Source organism: Polypterus senegalus, chromosome 7 (genome assembly GCF_016835505.1).
Source record: "Polypterus senegalus isolate Bchr_013 chromosome 7, ASM1683550v1, whole genome shotgun sequence".
Lineage (NCBI taxonomy): Eukaryota > Metazoa > Chordata > Cladistia > Polypteriformes > Polypteridae > Polypterus > Polypterus senegalus.
The window spans coordinates 192,618,020-192,643,369 of NC_053160.1; the positions used below are offsets into that span (position 1 = coordinate 192,618,020).

The following is a 25,350-nucleotide window of genomic DNA, read 5'->3' on the forward strand; positions in this document are numbered from 1 at the left end:
CTCACCCCCTTGACCTAATCCGTCACTTCACAAACTGCCAGCTTTTTGGGCTGTTGTTAAATGAGATGAGACTCATCAAGACAAGCCGTATCCTGCATTTTGCTTGCAGTCACCTTTAACCCAGTTGGCACACGGCCGCCCTCCTCCCACACCTCAGACTCAAGTCTCGTCACGGAGCGGCAGGCCCTTCACATGTAAGTCACACACAAATGCCTTTTGTGCCAGGCGGCTTTGCAGAAGACACAAATGTGAAACAGATCCTCGGGCTGGCAAACTTGAAGGTGGTGGCCTTTATCTCGGCTCACTTTCATTTTCTTTTGAGCAGGTGATCAATTTCGGTAGCCTGACATCATTTTGGTGGGTTGCTGGTGACCACCTCCTACTAATGTTCTATTCATTTGGTCTGCCATATTTTAGCTGGTGGCCTCATGGTGGTCTCAGTGACTAAGATAGCGCCTCACAATGCCATGGAGCTGCTGGTCTCTTTCTCTGTGCAGTTTGAATGTACTCCATGTGTCCATAAGAACCTCTACTTGCATACGAGAAAAACTGGCATCTCTCTCTGATGCCTACCTTGGCTTGGCTCTGCTCATGTCTCATGTCCAGTTCTGCTGCTTTTGGGCAAAACCTCCTTTAGAAAAAGGACGGAAGTGCATAATGAACTGAATGTGCCCGTCTACAGCTGTGCTTTGAGGGAACGGTCAACCCGAAAAATTGGCAGCCGTGACAGCCTCATTGTTGAGTGAGACCCCAGTGCTGGCATAGAGCAAGGGTGTCAGACACTGAGGACTGCATTATGGTATTCAGATTGCTTTCTTAATTAGTGACCGATTAGGACTGCCAGTGGCACAGAATTCTTTGGCCTAGTTGTCATGTTTAAGAGTCACAGCCCCTCATTACTGCTTTTTTCCTTAACAGACAGCCAAGCAGTCATACAGCGCAAAGCGGGTCAAGTGGCGGTCCATGTTGGGATCACTAAAGTACACCTTTCTGTCATAAAGTGCCTTTCACGTCTCTGTCTGTCTGTCTGCCTGTCTGCCTTTCATCTCTCTGTTACATAATGTGGAGCTAAATTGTATATAGCGCCTTTAAAAATGATATACCTGCTAATCTATGCGTCTACTTATCTGTCTGTCTGTCTTTCTGTCTAGCGTATAGTAACTGTCACATAAATCCATCATTTCCATATTCATCGTATATAGCACCTTTCACAGCTCTGTTATATACTGTGTTTTGCTTTTCTATACTGTCTTTCGTATCTTTCACTGATTTATGTGAAGCCTGGGCACTCGCTGTCTCTCACTGACGTTACTGTGTATTGGGCTGTCCTGTAACTGAACACCTTTGATTTCAGACACTGATTGGTGGGATTTTTTGCTATCATCAAGGTCTTAGCCACCAGCTGATGTCTCCATGTGATTTGTCACGATCAGTGTTGACATCTCTGGGCCAATAGATGTCCATGATCTGATCCAATGAATGCCCAGCTCTTTGAACAGTTCTTATGGCTATCTACTCATGTGCCATCTGGCCCCTGTCTCATTCAGATTTGAAGCTACGTTTTGAGGTTATGTGTCCTGACATGATGGCCAGATTGATGGCTTGTTTGCACTGATATTTGTGTTCTCTGCCTCCACTCCTGGCACTTTACTGCTGACACAGAATGAAGCAGTCGTGTGAGGTGGTGATTAAGGGCTAGAGACACCTTGAGGGTCTACCATCTGGGACAGCGACTGTGAGTAAGAGCAGTGCCCAGTGTCTCTGGGCACCGCAAGAAGCCTGTAGCTCCTGCACTTCCCTAACCTTTCACAGTGCTGTGCCAAGAGAGGACCTTACAGGTAAACTGGTACAAAGCTGTTTCTCTGGGGTCCGGGCCCACGGCTGCACCTGCTTCTTGCACTTTTTGTTTTGTTAGTCTTTAAAATCTCAGCTTTGAACTTTTTTTTTGTTTTTCTTTCTCTTCCAGCCTAACAACAGTGGGCAGGTGGTGGGGAAAGTGCCCAGTCACTTCACCCCGGTGTTAGCGCCATCCCCTCACCATGGCACAGTACGGCCGGTCACCTTGACCATGCCAGACACAAAGCCCATAACAACTTCAGCAGAAGGCGAAGCGGCCTCGCCCACCACAGCCAGTAAGTAGCTCCCATTGTGTGAAATATGCCAACTTTCCATTTTTTCAGCCTGCTATGATTACTGCCTTACTCTTACCTGAGGAGGCCAATGGTGCCATCCATTAAGTGACCAGAGCTGGAGAGCCTGGCACCATTAAACCTTGTTCTAGAGATACTAACATGGTACCTTCACCAAGCAGGGTTTGTTTGGCATAAAGTAAAGAGACACAGAGATGACCTTCTTGAAAGCACAAATGGACAATCTGTACATTATATTGCACCTTTCAGACAGTGCCCCAAAAAGAGCGAGCCATTAGGGTATGCATACTTGACTTGTTTCAAAGGCCTCACAATTTCTGCTTTAGTTACCATTTTATTTATTCTGCCAGTTTCAGGCCGAGGTCAGAACGCATACATCTGTGATGTCTGACCAAGAGCTTGGAGAGCAGGAGGCTCTGGGTGACCCCGTCGTCGTCACATCTGCTTGCCAGACACTCCTGCCATCTTAGGACTCGACCCAGACAGCGACCCACTTTGCGTCCGTCCGTCTGTCTGGCGAGCGTTGCCGACAGCAGGTCTCAGACACTCCTCCTTTTGTGTTTGGGTGCTGCATCCCATTACACGCAGGTGTTAATCGAGTAACATGGAGGAATGCTTGCCTTGAGCTGTTTATTCCCGACCTGTTTAAAATGACACCATCATCTTGACATTTTCAAACAAAGATCAACTTTGCCCAAACTCGTAGAGAAGTCTGGCAGGGAGGGATTTCTCTTTGTTATCACAAAGCGGTGACAGCCAATGTGATTGTGGTGGTGACGACTTCAGAGCAGGGTCCTCCGCCTTAGCTGCATGGACTCCAGCGAGTGTGCAAAGAAAGCAAACGTCCAGTGCCCCTGAAGAACTGGACTTCGGGGTGGGGACCACCGAGGCACTGGACAAGTGACAGGCTTGTGTTTTTACAGTACACTTGTAGGCAGCCACTTGTTGGAATTCCCCGTCACTGTGGGATTAATGAGACGTCACCATCCAGTTTTCAGGCCGCCTCCTCAGAGGTGTCTTGTCACCGTCACTATTTTGTCACCTAGAACTGCTTCACTTCACATCCGTTTGGTCGCCTGGCATCCATCGTCTTTGATAAGTTCTGAATGTTCGGCCTTAGTGCTTCCTGGAATTTCTATCCTCGTTCACACTGGGAGCCATGGCAGACCCAACAGTCAATGTGCTGTTCAGACGGGTTGTGTCAGGCTTCACGTGGACAATCAATCGTGATGGCTGGTCAGAGGAGAAGCTCCTGGGCTCTCAGCAGCCTCCACCGCCGTGGCCTTTTGCTATCATTTTGGGAAACTTGTTTTTCTCTTTTGTACCGAGGACAGCGTGATTGCCATTAGGACTTCATCCTGCATGCCTGGCTTGCTTGGCGTTGAATGGAGCGCTTAGGCCTGATGTACAGTATTTGTACTGTCATGAAAGATGTCGTTCCCGAGGTTTTAGATGCCAATCTAGCTGAGCTCTTTTGATTAAAATCACCCCTTTAAAGAACAATTTTACTCGCTTAACCAGAGAGGGATGGTCAAAGGGAGAACTTGGACATCTTTTATCCATTTCTCTTCCACACGGTCCATATTCTTTCAGGTATTTTTATTCCTCTCGTTCAGTTCCCTGGCTGTCCCTTGCAGTCATTTCTAGCTTTACCCCAACGTCGGTGGCCAGCTCCTTAAATGTGATGGCCACCAGTATGTTGGTAACCCACCATCCAAAGTGCCTCTGCTTTTGTGCTTTTATGTGGAGTCCCCTGCTAAGTCCACCTTTAGTGACCTCCTTCGCTCCACCAGTGTCCCATGCCAGTGTGGATGTAATTATCATCTCCTTAGACTACCACTTCCACAATTAAGGGGGTCCAGGCCATAGCATAGCATTGAATTGCAAACTGGAGCCCTCATTTGACGCCAGTGGTGATTTTGTGTCAGCTTTCAGGAGACCTAACTGTAACCTGATCTGGCCAATTAAGCTGAAAGTCATCTTCAGTTTGACAGGCCACTTCATCACCTCCTAGCCAGTGTCCCAACGTCATTCCTTGTAAAGAGCAGAATTCACAAACGTGTCACACAAAGCAGATTGTCATTTCCTGTTTGTGCTGAGAACTTGAGAGAAGCACCATCCCTGGGGTTCCACTGAGGCGCTGGTGAAGTCCAGTTGTCACACATTGGTATGTTTTTGTGCATGTGGCCCATCGGGTAAAAGCTACAGCCAGATCCATAAATGAGTGTCACCACTCTGCTGGTGCTGGTCAGGCTGTTGTGACCAATATATGTCTTTTTGTGTCTCCTTTCCAGCTTACACAGCCCCGGGCACCCCAACGCCAAACCGCTTTGCAGGACTGGGCACACGAGAGCCAGCATTTCTACACCAGCAGCAGGTGAGCATAAAGTCGGCTTTTTGGGAAAGGGCATACTGGGAATGAAAAGAGCCTGGGAGTGGGCAGTCTCCCTCCATTCCTCTCTTGCTGTTTGATCTGCACTTCCATTGTGGTCATTTTTGTCCGATGTGTCTGAGCTGCTCAGCCATGTCCAGGTTCAGTGCCTGCAGTCACTAAAAAGAGTGGTTAAGAGGTACTGGCGTCCCCACAAAACATTATGTCGCTGTCCCCCAGTACAGAGACCCCACTAGTCCCAGACCCTTCAACAGATCAGCCTGTTGAGCCTGGGCGGTCCAGTCTGCCAGACGTCTCTGTAAGGGAACAAGGAGAAGGGAAGTATGTTATTGGCCAGCGTGGATACTTCTAGTAGAGCAGTTGTTCAGGGTAAGAAGGCTGGCAAAGGCTGACATCCTGACAAAATTAAACTGAGGCAGTCACTGGTGCTGATGGCACTTACTGACAAGCTAGGGAGCTAGACGTGGCAGCCAAGCTCTCACATGGCATCATGACACTCCATTCAGTGGTACCAGTTGGGCCCGCCAGCAGTCCAGCCTTCCAAATAAACACTTAAGGTCTCCGTCCAGCACAAACATGGCACTATGGGTGGCGGACTGAGCCTAGCAGCACATGGCACGATTGACTTCACTGTGCAGCCTTTTGCCGTCACTGGCACGGGCCACTTCATCCGTCACCTCCTCCTCTTGGTGCCTTCACACCGCTTGTCTTTGTGTTGCTGCCGTTTAGCTTTGACTGGCGTGTTTTCCCAGTGCTTTGCTGTTTATTTGATTCCCTTACTTTTCACTCGGATCAATAAAGTAAAATCTGTTTTTCCTCACAGCCACCTTCTCATCCCATGTCACTTTGGTGGCTGTGACACATGGCCAAAATTTGGCATGCCTGTCTCCCTTGGCACCTCGTCTCCTGTTGTGCATATGATCAGCGGGTATCTCTGCTTTAATGCACTTTTTTATTCAGCCAGGTGTACCCAGGGGGTGCTGCACAAATGCAGCCGTGTCAGTTGTGCCCAGTCTCTCACCAACTACTGATACAGTATGTGAAATAGGCAGTGTGGTAGGCAGTAGGACCATGGGGCCTGCCAATGTCAACTTGGCAGGTTCTAAGGGTTAGCTGAACGGAGACTGACAAACAATGTTGGCCTGAGGGGCTTCTTATGCTCTTGTCGTTCCCCTTGCTGTCCCTTTATCACAACTCAAAAAGGCCAAATGGCAGTGAAAGAAAGGAGCCGCAGGCCTTAATGCCCACGTTTGGTTACTTTCTGTTTTGGTAAGTTGCCCCAGGTTTGTTTTTGTTGCTATGTAATGAAGTATGGCAAATGTTGTCATTCTGTGAGCCACAAAATATTAAAACTGACAAAACGGTTTTGGAGACCGAAATTTATTTAACAGGGAAAAAAAACGAATCTCAGAATCCTAGCATCAGACCAGGCCATAAGGTAGGCACAGAAAACCTTGGTGAACTTGTTGAGCTCCTTGGATTAAATCAAATTGTCCAAAAACAGAGAATTTTTATTTTTGGCAGTCAGAAGCCCTGAACTTTCTAGAAAGGCAGACGCTTGTCATTTTTATACCAATTGCATCAGTGTTACTTTTCTAGCGCCCTAACAGACTGGGGATCAGGAGCTATGCTGGTGGAGCAAGCAACTTCCACTGGTTTAGTTGATATTTTGCTTCCAGACAGTGGTTTGCTTTATTTATTGATTTCATATTCAGACAAGTTAGCATTGAGAGCCAATAGTATAGCGATCCACCCTGCTGTGTCACATGACATGTTGTGTGTCGCCATTGCTCATTTCTTCAGCCTTATGGTACCTGCCTGAGCCCACGCTGGACGACCATCCACGCTTCTTCAACTTTAATTAAGTTTCATTCAGCTTGTCCAGCCTGTTCTGATTCACTAGCTTCTTCAGTTCAGGGTACCCACCTGAGGCTGCCAGTGTTTGTGTCCAGTGGCAAAGGGAAGTGTGTCCTGACCAGTCCGCTTGTGCCTGTCACCCAAGTGATCTTGCAGCCAGGTGCCACACTGGTCTTATTTTGGACAGAGCCCCACTCAGCCAGGGTTGTCACCCAAGGGCAAGCCTAACACCTGAGGAGGGCATTCTGTCCCTCAGCTGTACTGCAGGTCCCTGGTGCACACAGGCTACCCCCCGCACCTTCCTGTGTTTGGGTTGAACTTGCACAGGGGTACTCATTTGAATGTCATTCAGTAAAGGATGGCAGACGCAGCTCATCCCACCATTCAGAACTCCCTGCCAAGCTGGTCTGAGTTCTAATGGTCCTGAACTGCATGTTCCTTAATGGGTTTCCACTTCCCCCAAGGGTGGCATCTTGTGCTCTCATGTCTTTAATATGAAGTGCAGGTGAATTTGGATCACTGGTGATTAACTTACTTCTGCCAGCGTGCTCATCCTCAATGGGTGCTTTGTTAGGAGACAGAATGGCTGTCGATGGAGGGTCAGTATCCTGGTGGCCCCAGACACATTATATTTGGTGTTCTGTGCCCACTCCAGCTCTGCTACTCCAGCTGTGAATACTTGCTTTTGTCAACGCCTATTGTCACAAGTTCTTGTAAAGTCTGTAAGAGGACTAAGTCTGCTAAGCCATGGCATGTTAAACTGGGAAGTCAGGAAATAAAGAGGCAGTCATCTTTTCTGGTTTCTCATTTGTCATGTTGTAAAAGAATTTCATCTCGTTTTATTCTAGTGATCTCTGCCATACCATCAGTTGTATGCTATTGATAGACTTTAAGGGGCAGGTTCCTTTACCTGCCAAGGTGACCATGTGATGAATTTGAACCCCATACTTGAGTAAGTAGGCTTATGAAAATTCACTTCCGTTTAACTCCCAGTGTGGTGTACGCCAGTTACAAACACGGCCTACCCAAGATGTGAGACGGAGCAAGCTGTGCAAATACCAGCCAATCAGCACAAAGAGAGAGAGGGAGAGAGAGACGGCTAAAAATCCTAAGACATCTTTCTTAGGTAAAGGTGAAAGGGCTTTTAGAGCCAGATTGCAGTTCTCTACTAGAAACCGACCACAGTGCATAAATAACTCATGGCAGGTTTCGTCACTGGTGACAACGTCTGCTCCAAAGACCCTCAGCTGAGAAACGAAACGGACAGGACAAAATATGTGACACACGTGTATGCTATGCTATAGTGACAAGTCCTCAGCGTGAGGCTGAAGGCCCTTTCTGATACTGATGAGTATAACCCTTCAGAGCCTTAAAGTTCTGGATATCTCAAAGTGCACCCTGGAGTGTCCCCATGATGGTGTGGGCGCTAAAGCATTTACAGTACATCTTTGTATATGAGGTGGAGCCTTAAACCTCACTGGACACCATAACAGTAATGTAAGTGCTGGGGTCGCACTTCTTGGTTCTAGCGACGTCCTCAGTGCTGTGCTTGGAATTCGCTTGAAGTGCTTGAGCTCAATGACAGAAGGAGATTTTAGGAAAGCATGCAAAACTGCGATGTCTCAGAGGAAAGGTGGACTGGGCCTAACGTCAAGCCTCAGCAATGTCTCACGATTTGCTGAATTCCCACCTACTATGTTTACTTCTGGCTCAGTCTTTTCAGCACTTGAAGATGATCATTTTCACTCCTCTGCTAGTCTTACTTCCCTAAAGACGGTAATTAAGGGGACCACTGAAGAAGCCTTGTTTGTTTTAGGCTGTGTCTCATAAGCATGTGAAGGGATGGATTGGTTTATTAGAAGTCTTCTTCCCCCCAAATCACAACAATTGCATACTTGCAGTGAAGTTGGCATCACTTCTTCTTTTATATTCATTTCTCGTATGGACCGTAAGCATTTCCTCATCCCTTAGGCCAAGCTTTAGTCTCTGAGAAATCCCGTCAGTATTTGGTGGATGGTGAAGAGGAAACTTGGGCAGAGGTGTGCATATCAGGAATGCAAGACATGGTCATCCAGTAAGAGCTCACCTCTCACCTGGTAATCGTCTGGCACTGTGAGCAAATCTGGGGCACTTCCTGTAGCCACCAAGAATGTTTCCAGCACAGGAAGTCTGAGTAGGCAGCAGACACAAGTCGTGGAGGAAGACAAGTTAATTGAACTGAAAGAGAGAAGATGGAAGAAAGTCACACCTGTCTGCATTAAGCAAAGACAAAATCCTCCAACATGGAGGCCAAGTCATTGAATGGAGTTGTTTGTGTTGAAGAAGAGGAAAGTTGGAACAAATAATAATAACAAATATGGTAGATAATTCAATCGATGCCCGCGGACTGCAAGAAGAGGACATTAAGCTGGCATCAGGCAAGTCAGATTTGCACAAAAGGAGGCTGCACTGTGATTCCCTTTCCCATCTCCTGGAGCGGTCAAGCTGTGCCACGCATGCCTAGATGATATTTTTCTTAAATCAGTAAGCCGCCACATCTCCACGGGTTTTCCTCCCACATTCTTAAAGATTTACTGGTTGGGTTAACTCTACCAGGTTAACAGTCATTTTTGGGGTTCACCCAGGTTGGCCAGCCATCTCCTTAGAGTCATCTTTTATGGCACACAAGTGGCATGATGTCCTTATTTTAACCGCAGGTGGCAGTGTGACACAGGTTAGGTTTGTTGGCATTGTGATAGATGAACTGGTGCACCAGAAAGAGCTGCCTCCTGCCTGTCACCCAGTGCTGCAGAACCCCTTGTCAGGGTCCTCCTGTTCATTTTAAGCAGTGAGTACCTGCCCATCATGTCTCATCTGCTCGCTGACCTTTGTGGACAAGGTCTCTTCCAGTTTCCTTAGTCCCACAACATCTGAGGTTTCTTTACGTTTGTCCACATCTGAATCCTCACATGAGAGGAGGGCACCTCCTAGACAGTCCTGTCAATGTAGCGCCTTTCGCCTTGGCTTCTAGAGATACATAGAAATGCCAAGATGCGACCAGACATTTGTGTCCATATCCACTGTGAGAGGGCACACACTGCTTGCATCGCCGATGCTCCATGACGCTGTTCAGTACCACTGATGGACACTGCTGCCATCTCCTCTGCGCCAAGCCTGAACTGAGGTGACGTGGCTGCTCGCTGTGTCACTGAGTGCCATGGATACTGGCTGTCAGCTGGGCACTCGCCTGCCAGTGGAATGAGGGGTGGAGGAAGTAGCAGCTCCTTCTAAATGTGGAGGCCCGAGTCGTAATTGATGACATGTGCATGATGCTAAATAATAATTACAGGGCTTTATTTTGGGCTCATCCCTCCACAGCGTAATTACAAGCTTTCTTTTTCTTCACTTTGGAAGCCAGTGAAGGTGGTGCGTGGTCACATTTGGAGCGTCTTACAAATTCTTAACTAACAATTAGTTTTTTCAGTGGGCTGCGGGTGATTTCCACGTGTAGACCTCTGATTCCATGTGCATATTTTGCACTCCTTTTCCATCTTTTTTCCGTCTTCTTGTTCATTTGTGTTTTTGTCCACCATGGCTTGCTTACACGCAGCAGTCTAGTGCAGATCATTTGAGTTGAGTGCCCAGTGATGGACTGGCACCCCTCTCTATGGGTACTGTCCAGGGTCGCTTGTCTAAGGTTGGCTCCTGACCTGCATCACTGGCTGCCAGAAAGCCCCCACAACCCCGGAAAGGAGGGGTCACTCCTGCAGTGACATTCAGCTGGCTGACACAGTGGTCCGAGTAGAATGACATTAGGAGCTCGGACTTTTTGGCACATCTTTTGTTTTATTTAAACGCAGTCCAGTGCCTTGTGATATTTAAAGAAATGTATTGTTATTTTTGTGACGTCCCCACAGCACCATTTTAGGTAGAGTTTTGGTTGCAGACGGCGCCCTTCAGGGGTTTTAATTCATTGAGCCAAATGTATTGCTGTTGGCTGTGACGCTTAGTGGCTGCCACATGTGTGACGTCATCACTGTGCCCCTCTTTAAGATGAGGGCGCAGTAACTTCGATGGCCATGTTTGTAGATCAGAAACATTGGGTGTGATTATAGGAAATCTAAGAGTTTGATTAGCACTTTGACCTTCCGTTTTCCTGTTTAGGTTTATTCATTCCGTTGGCTTCAGACTCTCGCCACTTTATTGACTTCCCTTCTCTCCTGGTCCTGAGGTTCCTCTTCAGTTCAGGATGTTGTGATTGGACCTGTGGATGTGATCCTTCAGAACTGACGGTGCATCTGCGCTGTGTTTTTGTAGCTTGGTGATTAGTTGCTGCACATGTGATAGGCCTACCATACAAGAGGATGTGTCTCACTCTGCTTCTGTCTCTTTGCGGTGTCACACGTGTCATCGTACAAACTGTGGTCTACCCAACAGATAGTCTATTATCCGGGAGACCATAGACTCCTCCACCTGCATATCTCAGAGTTAATCCCTTAACAGGGATGGCTGGATGGTGTTCAAAGTCCTGGAGAAATCAAAATCTGTCATCCTGACAGTGTGGCCAGCTTGGCCCAGGTGAGGAAAAGCCTTGTGGAGCAGACCAATAATGCCATCCTCCACTCCAGTAGGCAAGCTGCATCGGGTCCAGGTGGTCACCACAAGAGATCTTATATAGTCTCTCAAAGGTCTTCATGACAGTCTGTGTCTGGACACTAGTCAAGGGGTGGGTGGATGTACAGGTGGTCCACATTAATGACGGGTTGGACTAGTCTCAGAACATAGAAGAACCAGAGAAGAAAGGACAGAGTGCACTCCTTTATCTTAGGAGGCTACACTCCTTTAATGTGGGAGGTGACATCCTTCACATCTTCTACAACTCTGTGTTGGCCAGTGGGGTGTGCTGGGCTGGTAACCTCACTTCAAGAGATGCCTACCGAGCGGGACACTTTTTGGACCCACCACCCTGGAGGTCATAGGGAGGGAGAGAATTAAAACAAACCGGAGTGCCTTTATTATCAATGCACATCCTTTCTCTGACTCACCAAAAAATTCTGCAGCAGAAGTGTGTCAAGAAATGCTGTGGCGTCTCCTTTGTACCGACAGCAATACATCCAGCAAAGTCAGCACTTTTCTTTCTTTGTAATCCATCCATCCATCCTCTTCCACTTATCCAAGATTGGGTCGCAGGGGCAGCAGCTTGAGCAGAGATGCCCAGACTTCCCTCTCCCCGGCCACTTCTTTTTAATGTTCCTGCTGGTGTGTGTGTTTGTTTCTTTCTTTCTTTTGTTCTGTAAAGAGCCAAACCTCCCCCTGGGTACAAATAAACTCGTCTGCCTGCGTCTCCCTATCTACAAACCTTGCGTTTTAAGGCCTGAGTTCACCTTACCTCTGAGTACTGACCGAGGCCCGCGACAGGAGTGCTGTTGTGCCTTTCGTAGTTCGCTGCTCAATCCTCGCTTCGTAGGTGCCAGCAGGTTCAGGTCCTCTGTCTCCCCACACGTCGGCCCATTGAGTTCCAGCAAAAGCCTTCATTTATATAATCTTGGTGAGCCGTGCATTGTGACAGCATAACTGATGTCCCCTGCAACTCAGTCCTAGTGCTCTGCAAAGTGCAAGGCATGTTGTGTGTTTTAGCGAAAGTGGGACTCCCCAGACCTGCGACCAGTTCTCGTACAGACACTCGGGAGTCAGGCAGCATACGATTGGCTGTCAAAATGCGACCAGTTGGTGATATGTTTGGAGTTTGAAACTGCCGAAAAGTCACAAGCAAGTCGAGCAAACTGAAATCCTGCAGGGAACGAGGTCGGGTAGTGTGACATGTGCTGTGACTCAGAGTCACGTGGTGAGCCTTATGTCAATTGTTTCTGCTTTGGTTTCACTCAGGTTGTCTGTTTCTGTGTGTGACACACTTTTAGGCCTTCAACGTCAAGAGTGCAGCTCACAACTAAAAGACCAGAATGCACCTGCACTGAAGCAAACGTCAAGTCAAGACTGGCAACTTCACTGACTGCCTTTTTCATTCATTAGAAGTTCTTGTCCTGCAGTTGTATGTGGCAGGCTGTAGTCATCTCTGACCACACATTACTCAGCATGGAGCTCATCGAGAAGTGTGGGAGCTTTGAAAGGATCGAGTTGTAAAGCAGTTAAGCCGTCTTCATATAAAGGCATAGAAGAGACAGGACCGCTGGCATCACTGGCTTGGTACTGGGCTGGTGGAGGAACTCCAATGGGCTCATGGGTTTTGGAGCATCACCACTCTGCCCTTTTCTATCGATTGGCACAAAACCGCTTCACGTGAAAGAGGACTTTTTGAGATTAAAGGATAGAGAAACACGACTGTCACCCTTTAAAGGGGGGGATTGGCCCAATGATTATTTTTGTGCATTCTCTTTATGTCTTTATTGTTGTGAATAATTGTTAACGTTGCTATTAGTGATTTTGTGATGCAATTTTCTTTTGTTTTCTGCTGCTCTTTATTATAGTTGCTCCTTTGTGGGTATTTTTCTTAGCTAGAGCCATATTGTTTCTACTAACGATGCCCATTGCCAGTCATGTGGTTGTGGCTTATTAAAGATGGTGGGGCTCATCCAGATTATAACAACAACAAGTGGTGCTTTGAGCTGTTGATTGCTGTTTGGTAAACTTTTATTTTAACTTATTGGACCATTCGGTGTTCCTTTCATTTACTGGTTGAGATTTTGGCCCATTTTCTCAACTGTTCTTTTGTTTTGCCCATAAACACTGGGTTTCCTTGTCCGTCCACATTGCCTTAGGTACAATACAACTCCGTCTTCTCGTATTAAACGCTGACAAACGCTGTCCTTATGAGCGCAGGCCTCTCTCTTGGAATCCCGTAGACAACACTTAACAATTCACTGAATATCGAGAGAAGATGGCAGGCACAAGAATACCAGAGTGAGTGATCTGAGGTGCCTTTGTGGCTACGCCTTTGCTCCCCATGTGGCTTTTTGCATTTTCATTCTGCTTAGTGACCTAAATGCAGCACTTTTCTTGTTTTGGTGGTAGGCAGCATGGTGCGCTCCCCACTGTCACATCCATGACATGTGTCACTTACTGTATACAGTATAAGGATGGTGGCAGCCATTTTCAGCACATGCTTGAATTTGGCTCTTTCTTCAAATGTTACCAGTAGCACTTGGACCTTTGCTTGTTGTCTTTTTTGCTTAGACGTCTTTGGCTTTTGCTTGTCTTTGTCCTCTGCTGCTTCTCACTCGTGCTGTCTGCCAGTTTGGCCCTCTCACATTCTTCACAGGTCCTGAACGTCGCACATTGTGTCCAAACAGAATTACTAAGAACTACGGTAAAACTGTGCTATGTGGCACCAGGATGAGGGAGGCTACCTGGGAACGTGGACCCCAGAGGTAGTCAGTAGCCGTCTGAGGACTGAGTGATCCTGTCAGTGCTGATGTGAAGGATTGCCAGTCATGCAGATGGCAGAAGGAATGGCATGGGCCTGCTAGCACCCACAGAGAGAAAGCCATGCTTATTGTCAGGGGGCGTCTCTGAACTCCAGTGTGGACAGATTAGAGAATACAGTAAGTGAAGTCCGAGTGCAGGGTCCTCGATGTTCTTGAGTCCAGGGTACTGGTGATGTTGCTGGTAGATGGTTGTAGGAATGAACAAGTGTTGGGGTTCAAGGCCCTTTTTGAGCCTTTGTGTTCACCCCTTGTCTTCGTGTGATGAGTACTTCATGTTGGATGACAGTGCTGGTGTTGACAAGCACAGGTGGCGCTCTCCTTATTACTGCGATACCCAAACCTTGTTACTTGGCCAGGTTTTCTGAACTTGAAGGGAATACAGACGAGGTGGCTTGAGTAGGGTAATGTCAGACTTCAATCTTGGCTTTAGTCACTGGTCATGCTGCCAGTCTCATGAACTCTGAGACACAGTACACATCGCGTGCCATTCGTCGTCCATCTTTACAGATCTGTTGGCATTGTGGACTGGACAGGCCATAGAGTTGGTGAAAGCAATGAGTGGAGGCACGAGCACCAACGTCACACTTGGAAGAACTGAAACTTCAACCTGCATCATTTTGAAGTATCAGACCCATTCTTGATTGTGCCATATGGGACCCAGTTGGCACACTGCAGTAGAGCAGGACTGCCCGATGTAAGTAAGGTCCAGGTGGCAGCATTCGAGGACAGAGGGAGCCTGGTAGGCCGAGGTGGCCTAACCTCTTTAAGGAGTCTGTGCCAGGGAAAGAATCTTCATGGGTACCCAGTGCAAGCCGGCTTGATCGGTGCGTTTTGTTCGCTGCTAACTCCTCTCCCATCTTCCCACGGTTTCCTGGCCTCCATTCTTTCAAAGAGACGAGGCCAGAGCAGAAAGCGGCAGATGGCAAATTCATTAAAAACGGGCTTCAGTGAGGAATGCGATTGCGGCCATTTTTTATCTTGTCTGCTAGCGCTGCTTTTAAAGGAGAACAGGATCTTATGTGAAGTTAATCTCAGCTTGGCAGGAGTCCACTTGTGGCTTTCCAATGTTACTATGGCGGCATGTGCAAGCTGGCACAATGCTGAAGGCTCAGTGACTAATGCACTTTTAAACAATCTTGGCCACGGAAGTGTCGACATCACGCTTGTCACTTGTGCCGCTCTCGGCTTTTGCACACAAGTTTGTCATCTGTGCCTGTCTGTTAAAACAGAGTAGCAGCTTTCAAGTTGTTTTTGGGCCTGGCTGTGAATTTCGAAATGATGGCATCAAAACTGGCATGAAGTGATGCCTCCCACCGGCTGGCCCATGTGAGCTAACCCCTGCAGGTCGACTCCTTCTGTCGGCACGAGCCTGAGCTGGAGGAGTGGATGGATGTGGTCTGCTTTGATTCAGGAGTGTGAGTGTGAACGCGCCTTCAGTAGAAGCCTGGCAGAGCGCCAGAGTACGTTTAGCAAGTCCTACCATTCTGCCCATTGAGGGATTTGCAGAGGAGACCAGCTGGCCACATCAAGTTTAAATGGACCAGAACACAACATCCTCTGAACCACTGAATCCGATTCCCAGTGGTGGAGGGGACGGAGGGTCTCTTTTGTCAATCCTAACTGCACTGGGCACAAGTCAAGAGACAGCCCTGGCGGGGCCACCGGTCCATTGCACAGTCCACTCACGTGCAGATGCCCTCGGTCTGGAATCGTCACATACTGTAGGTGCGCGTCACCTGTGTGTCCTAGTGGGAGCTAAACCAGCACGGAGAGGACATGCCAGCTCCATGTGCACAGTATCCGGTCCGGCTGTACAAGACGAAAGCTTCGGTAGCAGTGCTGTGTGTGCCCAGCTGGACAGCCAGTCCGGCCTCTGATGTGGACGCGCATGTCATGTGGGCTGACCTCTACTGTTATCGGGTCCCTTTTTGTGTTGTGCTCGAAAGCTGTTGGCCATGGGTGACCCTGAATGAGTGGCTTTCTTGAGCTCCGTCAGGGATTACATTCAAAAAAGAAAGAAAGATGGTAATACCAGGCTTGACATGACGTACACCCAGGAGGATTGGCCTGGCGAGTCACTGCCAGATGTGTGCCTTCCTCCTTTTTTTGATGTGTGCCTTTGTCTGGCTTTCCGTTCCAATTGGTGTGAAGTGCGCTGTTGGCATTGCTGCAGTGAAGGCTGACTGACTTGGCATTGTTGTCAATGTAAAGGCGTCTGTGGTGCTGCCCTCCTTTGCCACCATGTGTGTTTATTTTGAAAGTAGAATGTTTTGGCTGCCACATTATGTCACCCTTCTTGGCGTGTCACTTGCGTGCCCGTCAATGTAAGTACAGCTTAGCCAGTAAGTGCAGGGCTTCAATGGCGAATATGATGAGGCTTGGGAACAAAGTCAGAAGGTGAAGTGCTGGCTGGGTGGTGAGTGATTGGTCGGAAAGTCACACGGCGGTACGGGACATGAAGGAGAGCCGTTAAGGTCCGCTAGCACAGCCCGGTTAGCATGTTCACAGCCAGGGGCCCTGTGCTGTAAGTGGGTAAAATACTGAGGGACAGCAGGTGTGTGGACGCCGACCAGGTGAGATGGCCGTTTGTGAAGGGTCTGTGCGCACCTTGCCGTAATGGTAGGCGTCGTATCTTTACTTCTTCATTTCCAGGGCTTTCCATTCAGCTAACACTCTAAGATGGCAGGAGTCTTTCTGCTTTTGCCTATCAGAAGAAATGAACTTTTCAAGAACTTGTCACTTGTCGTCGGTTTGTAAGCCCAGACATGACGATGGCGGATGGTCACGTGGGCCTGCCAGCGAGTGGCCAGGATTTGTGCTTTAAAGACTGTAGAGAAGCTACTCGGTCCGATGAAGTAGAGGAACCGCAAAGATGCCCGACAGACTTGGTTTCCCCGTCGTATCTACTGGCCAGTTTGTTGTTGTTTCACATTAACAGGCAGCTGACACTGACGATGGTCCTTCACTGGCATAGTGAGCAGCGATTGGACCGTTGACAGCCTGGCCTTCATGCGATTCGCTCCAAACACTCGAGTTTCCTTCCACGGCCCCAAGAGATGCCCTCTGCTTGATTGGCACTGCCAGAGAGTTGTTATAATGGGAGGTTTTCTTTGATTGGTGTGCATTATTGATTAAGAAATGAAATGTGTATTCTGTTGTTGTTGCTGTTGTTTACCTTGAAGAATCTTTTGGTAACATTTATTTTGCTCCACGAATTGTTTTTGTGGAATATAAAATAATTTTGCATTTTACTGTGACACAGCTTTGATGAATGTCACTTCCCAGTGTTTAGCATCGCTCATTGTTCCCAGAATCCCTCAGTAATGTGCATCCGGTGACAGCTGGTCCTTACAGAATGATTTTTTTATGGGCATTTCCCAGGAGTGCAGCTTGGCATACCTACCGAGTTTTTTTTCCCCGTCTTGTCCCCGTGTTATTAGAATGTGTTTGAGTGGCCAGCAGTCCTGCAGTAGGAAACACAAATTCAGAAAATGGATGTAATGAGATGATGAGGATGGGCTGCCTTGCAGAGGGACTTGTCTGGAGTTTCCTGGCGACGCTAAATCATCACGGAACAGTTGGGCTCCTGCCTTACACCCGCTGCTGTGAGGGTAGGCTTAATGAAGGCAGTGGAAATCTTTGGGCCACCGTGGCATCGCTACGATTCGCCATCTTGTTTGGCGTGTTGGCACTGAGCCCAGTGCCATGGTTTCCTTCATCGCCTGACCCACCAGAGTCACGCTGAGTGATGTCCATGTTCCTCCTGCCTGCCTGCCTGCCGCTGCTCGTAAGCACATCCGCTCACAACGCCCGTCCATCCGGCTAAGCACCTTTCATGTCACCTTTCATTTCAGCGTATAAAAGTCAACGTTCCAAGCACACACAAATGCCAGCATCAGAGCCGAGCCGGATGGAGTTCCAGGTGGACCTCGGTGGGACATTCACCCCCTGGCTTTGGCGCTGACGAGACAGACTGACAGACAGAGCCCTCCCTGGCGTGTGCATGGCCTCCTTTAACTTGTGTACTAACATCTCTTTTGTTGCAGGTCAGGTGACAATTACTAATGTGACTGCATGTTTCATTGTGAACTATCCAGGGCAGCAGCCGAGAGTCAAAGTGCAAAGGGGCGCTCGGCCATTGCCAGTAGGGAAGGAGAGAGTCCTTCTCATTGCATGCATGCATGATAAAAATGAAAGGTAGAGTTGTGCTCGACCCATGTCTGACCGTTAGGTTTTAATTGACAGCTGAGGATTTGTGACTGGACCATGAATCAAAACAGCAGGCATTTATACTCCAGTGCCAGTGAGGATACTTTGGGGATTACTTGGCAAAGGTAACATTTTCATTCTTTCCAAATCTATGAAGTTCCCCGCTGTGTTTGTTCCTCCCCTCTGTGTCTCGTCTCTTTGTCTGTCTGTCTGTCTGTCTGTCTGTCTGTCTGTCTGTCTGTCTGTCTGCCTGCCTGCCTGCCTGCTTGCCTGCCCGCCCCTCTTCTCTTTGACTCCTTCCACTAACATGGCTGATGTTCTCTGCGACTGTGTCCACAAGCCTAGGGTCCGGCTGAGGTCAAACCCGCTCCCTAACCGCTGGCGTGTTTTGAGCACCGCAGTCGGGCCGTCCCACGTTCACGTCAACTCTCTCTGCGTAGGCTCTGACGTCCCGGTCACTCTGCCACTGGTCACCTTTAGCCTGCTGTGCCCTAAGCCATAGCACCAGTCACTGATGCCTCCACTGTGCAGTCCTTGGCATGCCTGTCTGACTAGCGTCACCCTGGACAAGCCGGCTGTGTCTCGTCTGTGGTACTGAGTGTGTGCGGCGACACCCTTGGGGTCTTGGGTCAAACTAATGTCCTCAACCGTCACTCGCCACGGTAGGCCTCCTCACTTTGCCATCGTCCCATTGGCTGCTGTGCCTCGGCCGCTCTTTAGATGTGATGCTGCATTCTTTGGCAATACTGTAATCTCAAAAATTCCTCCGAGACGTTTCTTTGGCTGGGAGGCAATGCTGACTTTAGGGAATGTGCTTTTGGCCTCAATTGCAAAAATCCTCGTCTTCTCAGAGCTGTGACTTTTTTTTTTTCCTGAATTCCATTAAGCGAAATTCCGTTTACAAATCCAGTGACTCGTAGGCCCTGACAAACCCATTTTCTAACTTGAGAAGGACTGGCAGCTTTGGCCACCAAGCGCATCTGCTGCCATTTTTCTAACGGTAGAGTTGAATCTGTGAGTGGCATTGACTCGAATGATGACAGCGTCAGTCCAGAATGGCTCATTGGAGGGCTCTTTGGTCAGCCTCGGTGAGAGAGGCGTTCCAGGAGTGTGGCCATGAGAGCGAGTCCTACTAGGCAGCCAGTTTAAGGTGGCACACGTACTTACGTTCTGTCATTTCCCCTCACTTGCTCTTTTTTGCAATGTGTCCAGGTGGCGCAGGACTGGCACTTGTCAGGTCACAGTCATCAGAAGAAGTCAAAGGCTTTGTTGGCAGTCGGCAGCCAGCCGTAGGCAATCGGCAACACACACAGACCCAGCTTGCTGTCCACGTCAGGGAAAGCCAGAAGTTTTCTTCTTGTGTGGCACATTTCACTCTTGCCCTAAGTTTTCTCAACTCACGAGTGCCAATCTGCAGTCAGTTTAATCCATTTTGTTCTTTTCTGAACCCACTTCTGTTCGGCCAAAGTCCTTGGGCTAGCGACGTCCGGTATGTGAGCGGCGGTGTCTATCAACGTGATGACATTGCCAACGTGCGCCAGACACTGGCACAATGTCACCGCAGACCAAGTGCATGCAGCTGAGCATCTGAAGCGGCTCCAGTGCTGCCCTCCAAGAGTTAACTTTTCTGCTGGGCTCGATTTTGGCAGAAGTAGCAGGTCAGCGTTTCCTGCCTTGGGTTTGTTATCTTGACACAGAAAGGAGCAGCACACCAGCTGGTCTTGCAGGATTCCTAGGGAGCGTTTATTCTCGGCATACTCGATTTCCTTCCCAGCCAGTAGCTCAGGGGGCCGAACTTTTCCTTTTTCTTTCTTTCTTTTTTTTTTTTTTTCCAATAAGTAAAAGTCGAGCTCCTTTTTCACGTCTCCGTGCTGCCTTAGTGCCGCCGGCTTCATGAGGAGCTCAAAGGCTCAGCTCACTTTTGATTTGGGTTTTTTTTTTTTTGGGTTGCCCCTGCAGTACCTGCCCTCGGTGCCCCTTGGTGTGTGACTTGTGGCGCATGTGTGTGTGCTGACCAGCCGTCCGCTGTGCGTGCCCGTGACCTGGGTCTGTGTGGATCTCCGTGCCAGTGCTGGCGATGCCCTTTGATATGCTAATATAGTTGCACTTTTCTTCCTCGTTCTCAACTCGTCAAGTGTCTCGTGAGCTCTTCCTTGCACCTTAATTGAATTGCGGCCAGACGCGCACGCTGCCGTTCCACAGGAAGTGGGTCAGCAATCCATTAAGATGCCATTAGATAATCTAATTTGGAACTTAATCCCTAAATTAACCATGCCGCATACTTGAAAGGGGGGGGGGGAGGGGTGCAGGTTTACGTAGGAATCGATAAGGCAGGCCAAGCGTGAAGAAAGCTGTTTGTTTTCTCTGTAGTGGTGGTCACGTCTCAAGCCGTCTGGTATCCCTTGGAAACCAGACATGAGGTAATGGCAGGCTGAACTTGAACTTTTGGGACACGGGACGAGGGGAACAATGGTCCCCGGCTGTCGAGGAGTCCCCGCTTTGCACATAATTAAACAAGTCTCTGGGAATGCAAAGACAGAGAAAGAGGGAGACAAGGCCCAGAGACGATAACCAAAGGCAAGGCGCCCCTTTCGTCTTCCTCCTCCTCTTCTTCTTCTTCTTTTTTTTTTTGTTTTGTTTGCCCTAAGCGGTCCTGCAGATTCCAGCAGGATTAGAAAAGTTCCTGCTCTGGAGTAAAAGCGCTTGCCCGCTCACTGTACTCTTTGTTCTGTTAGGTAGGAAAAACTTAATCTGCCGTTTCCTGTCAGATCACTGCTGCCACTCCAGTGAATGCTGAAGGGCGAGAGCAGAAGCGCAGCTCCGAAATTCGATCGGCACCACCCCTGACTTGAACCCCACTGGGACGCCATCCAAAAGAGAGCGGCGGGCGTCTTGTGTTTCGCGATGGCCACAAAGTGTCTTCTTGGATCGCAAGTCTGCCGTGGCCCGTCGGAGGCGCTTTAGCATGCGCGAGTGAGTCAGTGGGAGCAAATCAAAGGCCTGCTTCACATCCCGACCTTCGCCGGCTCTCACTTCGCGCGCACACCCGTCCTCCCCTCCCAGAGCCTTTTCAGCGTTGCCCTGGTCTTCTCGTCTTTATTTCCAGCTTTTTGCCAAGACAAAGGCCGTTTTGTTGGCGTTGGGCTTTGCTGACAGAATTCCGAGCCTGCAGCCTAATCTCCCAGCAGAAAGGGGCGATTGTGCGGACAGGTATTTAGACTCGAGGTTTTGCGTCTGCCTAATTATTCAACGCACACACGCACGAGGACGGCAACCCAACAACAACGAGCTCGTCTGTTGACGCGTCGCCTCCCATCGACAATTGTGGTTTTGTCTTTTGCTTGTATCTGGTGAATGACATGAAGCGGCTCCCCATTCCCCACTCGACTTGGGGGCGCAGGCCATTGGACAGCAACAGAGGAGCTCTTTGTCGTCCCCCATAATATTCAAGAGGTCCGTTGCATGCACGCTGCCATCTGAGCGGGTGGGCAGCCCAGGTGGAGGAGCACTAGGCAGTGCCATCATAGAGAATCTGGAAATGGGACCGTGAGTGACAGCAGAGGCCCAACGTGGAGTGTTTCACGTGTGTCCAGTCATGTTGGCCCTCGGCTCGTGTCGCTCGTACTGCCTGTTCTCAGCATACAGCAGTGCCCACATCACCCTGGGCAGACCTCACCGTCTCGGGGGCCTCCTCCTTCAGGTGCCCCATAATGCCATGTTGTCTATCTGTCTGCTTTCTAACCCATCTGTCTAGCTCCAGGTCGCGGGCAGCACCGGGGGTGAAGCAGGAGAAGCCTCTGGACAGGGTGCCAGGGAACAGCTGGTGTGCCAATAAAGCCCTGCTATGCCAGTCTTGTGGCTTTTATTTGCTGGGCCCTCAGAACTCCCTGTTTCTGCAGTGTTACACAGGGGTTGTCACGTCCGTGTGACGCTCTGGCCACTAATCTGGTGTATGCATGACTGCTTGGGACTGTCCCTTTTTGAGCCCGTGTAGTCCATCAGTGTGCCTGTGCCACGTTGAGCCCAAAGTGCCGGTGTGTGTGTGTGTGTTTCTGTTTTGCTGTCTTGCTCCTTCTGGGCTCTCTGTGCTGAGCTGCATTCAGAGGTGTTAAAGTGACCCACGAGGACATCGGCTGTGTCTTTGGCTTGTAGACTAGAAGTCAGCACCACATTGTCGGTTTCAAATCCATTTTCCCCCTTAAATTGACTTACGTGGATAAGGATGGTTGTCCACTGGACCTGGCGATGGCAAAAATGAGCATCAAAGCAAAACACGAAGGAGCTGGCAGGGCTGGCATGACCATGGCTTTTGTGAGGTTGTCCTTTCAGCAGATTTAAAGGGTCCGCTGTGTCGTATGCTGAGACTTGGAGTGCAGCTCCTGCCTGTCCACCAGGTTCCTGTCTTACAGGGAGTGGCCATGGAGGATGCCATGCTTGGGCTCGCCAGGGCACACTTGGCTGAACAGACAGCAAGAGCTGCTCCTCAACTTGGCTTTGTCCCAAATGCTCTCGTTCCGTAAAAGTTCAGAGAATCAGAGGCTTGTCAAGTGCCAGGGCTGTAAGATATGGTAGTTGCCAGACAAGCAGATTAAGCATTTTGGGGGTTAAATCTCACGCCTTGTTATTGTGGGTGGGAATTTTAGAGAAATATGTGGGTTTTTTGGGGGGTTTCCATAGACAGTTTATTGGCCCTGTGAGTGTGAGTGCGAGTGGGCACAGCAGTAGTTGGGTGCCCTGTCCAGAGTTTGGTTTCTGCATTGCATTGTGGGGGTTTGTGAATGTCATGTCATGTTGCGTTATGGGATGGGGGGGCTGGTCCTTTTGTGTGGTGGTCTTACAGCTTTACCTTTTGTCTCCTCTCTTCTCTCTCTCTCTCTCTCTCTCTTGTCTTGTAGTCCTGGTACCTGGGCGAGCTTAGTTCCATTCCAAGTGTCGAACGGGACTCCGATTCTGCCAACAAATGTCCAGAATTACAGCATAAACATCATTGGTGAGCCTTTCCTTCAAGCAGAGACGAGTAACTGATGGCAGCCCAGCAAGAAAGCCGAAGCAGAGGAAAGTTGAACAATACAAAGCAACTCCTGTCCATTGTCTTCATGGGAGGACCCCTGTCAGAGCCCTGGGGGGGTTTGCAAAAACAAAAAAACCCCAAACTTTTCAAGTGTCCTGCACCAGTCAGTCCGCTCCCCCAGTTGAGTGCCTTGATGGCGGAGAGCACTGGCGAGGTGGGCGAGCGTGCAGCACAAATTTGAAGCTTCTTTTCAACCTAAATCAGCTGTCGTCTGCAGAGGGGGCCCCCGAATCATTTGCTACATTTCCATAGTAACAAAGCTGAAAACCCGGGGCTTTGTGAGGGGCTTCTTGTTGTTTTTTTTTTTGTTTTGTTTTGTGTTTTTTTTTTTCTTCCTTTTCTCTTTCCTTTGCTGAGGATTTAAAAAAAAAATTGTAATCTGGCTGGTCTCGGACAGGCATTCAGGCCCACAGGTTAAAAGTTCACAGGATGATAACTCCTCACTCGTTCTACTTTATTTTCCATTTCTGTGTTCTGAACAACACATTTTTGATATAGGATGATAAAAAAAATGTAAAAAAAAAGAAAAGAGAAAAAAAAAAAAAAACTGAACGTGAAAACACCCAAGAGGCAAGTGCAATTTAAAATGAATACTGAAGGGAAAACAATACAAGTCTGTCAGCCCTGAGACTCTAAATGGAGGGTAATCAAAGGTTTGCCTTTTTTAAGGAGAAAAAGAAAAAAAAGTTTGTACCCTCGGTTGACGGGGGAGAGTAGAGTTTGACACGTTTGTGCTTGACAGAGCAGCGAGTGTGCAAAAGAGTCCGTAGAAAACGAATAGCACTTAAACACTGAGCCGCCGAGGAGCGCGCGCGGTCTGCATTACGAGAGGCGGCGTGCGCGTGCACCGCCCGCGCGCCCGCACACACGCCTTGTGTCTAAACGAGTCCACGGCCCGCGTGGCCGCCACGAGCTTGTGAAGCTGCTGTTTACAGAGACACTACGAGAGCAGAGCGCTCGCCACATTGGAATCTCTGCACATGCCCTTCGGTTGCCGTTATGTCGCCTCTGCGTCTCCGAACACAACATGTATGTAAAATAAAAAGAAAAAAAAAAAAAAGAAAGTACTCTTTTCAATAATCGTGATTTGCACGCAGATATTTAGTCCACATTACGTGCCTTGCCTTTGAATATCTAACAGAGACGTCACTACACTTGTTTTTTGCTGCATTTATTACCATTTTAAAAATTAACATTTTTATGATAAAAAGATATTTTGTACTCAGATAAAATTGTGACATCATTGGTTTTTTAACTGCATTTAATTCCTTCTCTCACATTTATAATGCATATCATGGCTATGTATAGTTGCCGTTTAAAACTTTAATCAACCAGCATTATTTTCAGTATTTTTTGGTGTTTTTATTTTTTGTTTTGTTTTTCTTTCTTCATCTTCCAATTAATATTTTGGGGATTTTTTTTTCCGATTTATAACGATTATGCAATACCAAGTTTTGCCTATGTAGGTAGTGCTTTTAGCTGTACTGATTATCATAAGCTAGTCTGGAGGTAGCGGAGATCGGCGATTTCGGATTATCTGTCTGTTGTTGTCGCTGTCGTCGTCGTCGTCGTCGTTTTTTTTTTTTAATTGACCAAAGTGGGTGCTGCTTTTTTTGCAGCGTGATGAGGTCCTTTTTGTGTACTGAGACATGGACGGGGGTGTTTTTGTCTTTTTACTAGTGGGGGGGAGGGGTGGGGGGGTCATTTGTCGTCTTTGCAGCCTAGCTGTGAAGTGGGCACCCTTGGCCTGATACAGGCTGCAAAGTCACTGATCTGTCTACTGTGACACGCCGGTTCCTTCTTTTAACTTCCCACCTGGGGTGCAAGCACGATTCCCGGAGAAGCACATTTTCACAGGAGAACGTGGCCCCCGACTTGAGTTCCACAACACAAGATGGCTGACCAAGCATGGACGACGGTGGCGGACGAGCTTCTCTTCGGCCGCCTTGGACTCCACTCCTCGCACCCAGAGAAGCAAATGCCTTAATAAATCAAGTGCCGTCTTAGGCGTCAGTATATGGACCCTCGCCCGGCGAGCCCAATGACCGTGGCTGCCTTCTCTAAATGCACTAGCAGGGGATGCTCGTCATCCTTTGGCGTTTTGTTTTTTGTTCTGCTCCGGAGCGCCTCGGGTTCCTTCAGCACTTTTCTCGTGTGGCTCGCCGTTTGGCCCAGTGACTTACGAGGTGGCACCGCCAGAAAGCCTTGGCTCGTCGCCGCTCAGTTGGGTGGGCAGTACGGGGACTCGTT

General features: G+C 48.7%; 1 protein-coding gene across 3 annotated transcripts in view; it reads left to right on the top strand.

Moving 5' to 3' along the window:
- LOC120533125 (nuclear factor 1 B-type-like) overlaps positions 1-23,170 on the top strand; it is a 127,682-nt gene extending 104,512 nt beyond the window's left edge. For 2 of the 3 annotated variants that reach the window (XM_039759842.1, XM_039759841.1), the window contains exons 9-12: positions 1,967-2,132; positions 4,445-4,527; positions 18,066-18,154; positions 22,925-23,170. In XM_039759842.1, the coding sequence (XP_039615776.1) occupies positions 1,967-2,132; positions 4,445-4,527; positions 18,066-18,154; positions 22,925-23,054 (468 nt within the window). In that variant the 3' untranslated portion in view covers positions 23,055-23,170. The remainder of the gene's footprint in view (positions 1-1,966; positions 2,133-4,444; positions 4,528-18,065; positions 18,155-22,924) is intronic. The other variant, XM_039759843.1, reaches the window with a different exon arrangement.
- Positions 23,171-25,350: the final 2,180 nt, after the last annotated feature.